This window comes from Poecilia latipinna, unplaced genomic scaffold, assembly GCF_001443285.1.
Source record: "Poecilia latipinna isolate Pla-1442-1.1 unplaced genomic scaffold, P_latipinna-1.0 Scaffold572, whole genome shotgun sequence".
In the NCBI taxonomy this organism is placed as follows: domain Eukaryota; kingdom Metazoa; phylum Chordata; class Actinopteri; order Cyprinodontiformes; family Poeciliidae; genus Poecilia; species Poecilia latipinna.
This window is the reverse complement of record NW_015113188.1, coordinates 478,486-482,407: the sequence shown is the minus strand read 5'-3', so window position 1 is coordinate 482,407 and position 3,922 is coordinate 478,486. Positions and strand designations below refer to the sequence as shown.

The following is a 3,922-nucleotide window of genomic DNA, read 5'->3' as shown; positions in this document are numbered from 1 at the left end:
TTTTTAAATAGCTAGCTCATTCTCCAAACCAGTTTTTACATAAACAGGGGTTCAGCTCTCAGACTTCTCGTCTCTGTAGCGAATTTCAAAGACAATTGAGCTGCTTGCAGACATCAAGGTGACTTGTCCTGCTGCCTTCGGGTCTGTTTGGGGTTGTCTGTGAATGACAATGGTGTTACTTTACCACCATCGTCAGACTTACTGACCCAAATCAGACACCAAAGTACCGAGCTTCTGGCACCACAACCCTTTATTTTTTTATGGAAATGAAGGTTTTTATTCTGATTCATGCTGTTGGTTCGGTCTAGACAGAAAGGCTGAATGTCACTTTAGAACAATTTAGAATTAGTTCAAATTGTGCATGTTGTATGCAGATGATGTTTTTCTTTAACGTTGATACTGTAGTCGTATCAACTATAGTACATTTTGCAACAATTGCAGCTGCAGGTCTCTGGAGCCATGTCTCTACAAACGTTGCCAGTCAAGCTGTTGTCCACTCCTTGTTGCAGAAATGGTTAAAGTCAAGACATAAACCATCTACGAGGTTTTAACGGAAATGCTCAATTGGACTTCGTTCTCAATCGATCTAAATCTACCCATGCGACTCCCGTTGTTGTTGTATGACTTGGTACAAATGTTAGATGAGACTTTTCACTGCTTTTTTTTTTTTTCGACTTTTCCCCACTCTTCTGTAAAAGTCGGTTTTCTCAAGCACAAGGTGTCAGGTTTGCCGATTCTCAGATTTCTGTAGCTCCTCCACCGTCACCATGGACCTCTTGGCTATTAATGCTCCCACTTGTCCAGCTGTCAGCTTAGGTAGAGGGTCATGACTTGGTATGTTTGTGGTTGTGCCAAAGTCTTTCCATTTTCAGATGAGTGGTCAAAATGGTGCTACGTTAAATGTTCAGAGTTTGGGATTCTATTCTACAACCCAACCCTGACTTAAACTAATCCACAACTTAATCCCCGACTTGTCTGCTGTGCTCCTTAATCTGGACGTTGGCGTGTGGTCATTAATGTTCTCTAATAAACCTCTGACGCCTTCGCGGAACAGCTGGATTTGTGGATTCTGTTTCCCATTGAAGTGGCTTTTGAACATAGTTGGTTGCATTGGATTTTTTTTTTAAAGGAATTCAGGGAAAAGAATCCTTTTAAGATGTTTACAAGTGAAAATCAGGTTTATTTCCTCTTCTGCTTTCCAATTAGGCACCACTTTGTGTTGATACGCTGCCATAGATAAATATAGTGTTAGAATGACTTTGGAAACATTTTATACAGAATTAGTTACATGTTTGAACATTTTCTTCAATCCTTCAATCCTTTGCCTGTGAGGATGACGTTTCAGTCTATTGTCCAACTAGCCTTTTGTATCTGTTTTCGTTTAAAGACTGAAAGAAAATATAGATTAAAAAAAAATTAAGGTCATTACTGAATCACCCCCTTTTGAAACAAAAAACCAAGTCAATGCAAAAGAACCAAAAAGAATAAAAATATGTTGTCTATTCCACAAGACAATTGCTGATTGTTTTGTTTCAGCATGAAAGAAATGATGGCTCAAATTACAACTTTGTTTTCCACAGAACAGCAGATTTACTTGGATTCGGGGGGAAGCAAAGCAAAAAGCTCGAGACCTCTTCCAACCAAACGTTACAGCAACGGTTGTGTTTTAAGCGCCTGAGGTTTTGATTAGTCTGAAAAGGTGTAATTTTAGGAGTTTGCTCGTCGAGCTGTAATTAAAGACGGTATTTTGAGTACCGAAAGTGGTGAAGAAGAAGCAAAACAGAAGCTGGCAAACAAAACATGGCGAGCAAGACGGGCAAAACGAAGGAGTAGCTACATGTGACGTCCAAGGGATATTTGGTATCACTTGTGGCGCGAGGAGTGCGGCGAAATTGCAGGTCTCCTGAGAACGGTCCTGTTTGGATTCTGTGAAAGTCTCTGTGTTTTCTGCAATTAACACTAACGTCTCTCTGCAGAAACATTTGGGCTCTGACATTCACGCGAGCTGAAGTGGCGTGTGTGGGGCCCGGGTGCTTATCTAGACCACATGAGGATAATCGGACAAACCGATCCGACGTTTATGGCACTTTAAAGGTCACCTGGAAAATGTTTTCCGATCGTTTTGCCAAGCGTGAGCGAGTTAAGGAACTTCTACCTCGTCACGATGGAAGCACCGGAAAAAACAAAAAAAATCTCCTTTACTGTTCCACCCTGGAGTCCATCCAGTCTGGGAGAAATTAAACATATTCTCGTGTTAGCATCCTTTTTTTTTTTTTTTAAATTGCGATAAACAAGTCTGGAGCTCATTTAAGTCAGACCCAACCGATTAAAATCTAGTCTGTTCGACTCCAAAACTGCAGAAAGTTTTGACACAATCATTAATGAAGGAGTGATGGAAAACAAGATGAATGAAGAGTGTGACATCAGGACATGTTCACCTGTCTGGGGGCTCCTGAAGGACTTGGTAGACACTGACTCGGAAGGTTTCGTTCCCGTCACGCTCCTGGATGAAGTCCTTGTAGATCCTGAACTCTGCGGCAGTGATGGCCTCGCCCTCTGGGATACGGGACACGTCGAACCAAAATGCCTGCGTGTGCGGCTGGACCAGGAGGTCACGGTCCCCGTCGACTTGCAGATGGAGAGATGGAAAGAGAGAGGGAGAGAGAGAGAGAGAGGGAGAGAGAGACGTGATAGAAAACTTCTGATTAAAACTTTGCCCAAATGACGATGCCACACCACTCATGCAGGTTCTCTTCAAAGAATTAGCCCAAAATTCATCCGTCTTCCCATCAAGTTTGACCAGATTCCCTGGCAAACAGAAGCTTCCCCACAGCATGATGGTACCACCACCATGCTTTACCTTCTGAATGGTGTGTTCAGGAAGATCCACCACCAACCCTTGTCTGTTCAGAGAGCCTTGCTCTCCACATTTGCCGTTTCTCTGCAAACCGCCACTGGAATTTCTTGTTTTTTGTTGTCCCCCCCGCCCCCTTTAAGGCAAAATTTGGTCCTGCACAAATAATCTCCACAACTTTGACTTTTACCTGTCTGTTACGCGCTCTACATGATGCTGTTGTTTCATCAATCTTCTCTAGTAATGCCCCCCAACCTTCACAGATCTGCTTAGATCTGCTAATAAGATGTTTTAATTACATTAATGTTTGTTTTAAAAAATGAAATTAAATAAATAAATAAATAAATAAATCAAATGTTCCATTAAATTGTAAACTTTGTACTTGTTATTTTTTTGCAATTTTGTTCACAAAAATTGACTTTTTCATGGAAAAAAGAAAGAATAGAACAGACTTTATTGTTTCCCAAGGGGAAATATTGACAAATTACTTCATTCAATGTCTTAAATATTAGTAAATACAATAGTACTTTACATATACAACTGACAAAATAAAAAACAATTATACATACATAAGTGTGATATTGTATTATTAACTTTTTGGACAAGTTACATTTTTTTTCTAAAATCAACCAAACAAAAAATTTAATCGTACTCTTTTTTTTTTAAATTAAAAAATGTACCCTTTTTTTTAAAGAATTTTAGAAGAGTTGCAGATTTTTGCAGCTCTGACCAAACTGTATATCACCAGACCAAGAGGCAAATAAAGCGCTTTGGATTGTTAAAGAAAAGGTGGTGACCCAAGGTCTGTCCCGTAAAATCCCAAATGAGATGAATTCAATTGTGGGGGGCATATGGCAATAAAAGGCATAATAAAAAGCAGCTTATTATGGTAAACCAGTCGGTGGTAAGCTGTTGTTTATTTAAACGTCCCTGTGCTGGGTGTTCCGCTTCCCGCAAGCTTGGAAGCACTCCGTCACAAAAAAAAAAAAAAAAAAAAAAAAAAAAATCCACTTCCCCGGGGGGAAAGAACAAAGTAAAAATTTTTTAAACTCACCCCCCCCCCCAAAA

General features: G+C 40.1%; 1 protein-coding gene across 1 annotated transcript in view; it reads right to left on the bottom strand.

The window, feature by feature from the left end:
* LOC106953268 (bone morphogenetic protein 7-like) overlaps window positions 1-3,922 on the bottom strand; it is a 21,981-nt gene that overhangs the window by 8,558 nt on the left and 9,501 nt on the right. The window contains exon 2 of the mRNA XM_015041885.1: window positions 2,439-2,628. Within this exon, the coding sequence (XP_014897371.1) occupies window positions 2,439-2,628 (190 nt within the window). The remainder of the gene's footprint in view (window positions 1-2,438; window positions 2,629-3,922) is intronic.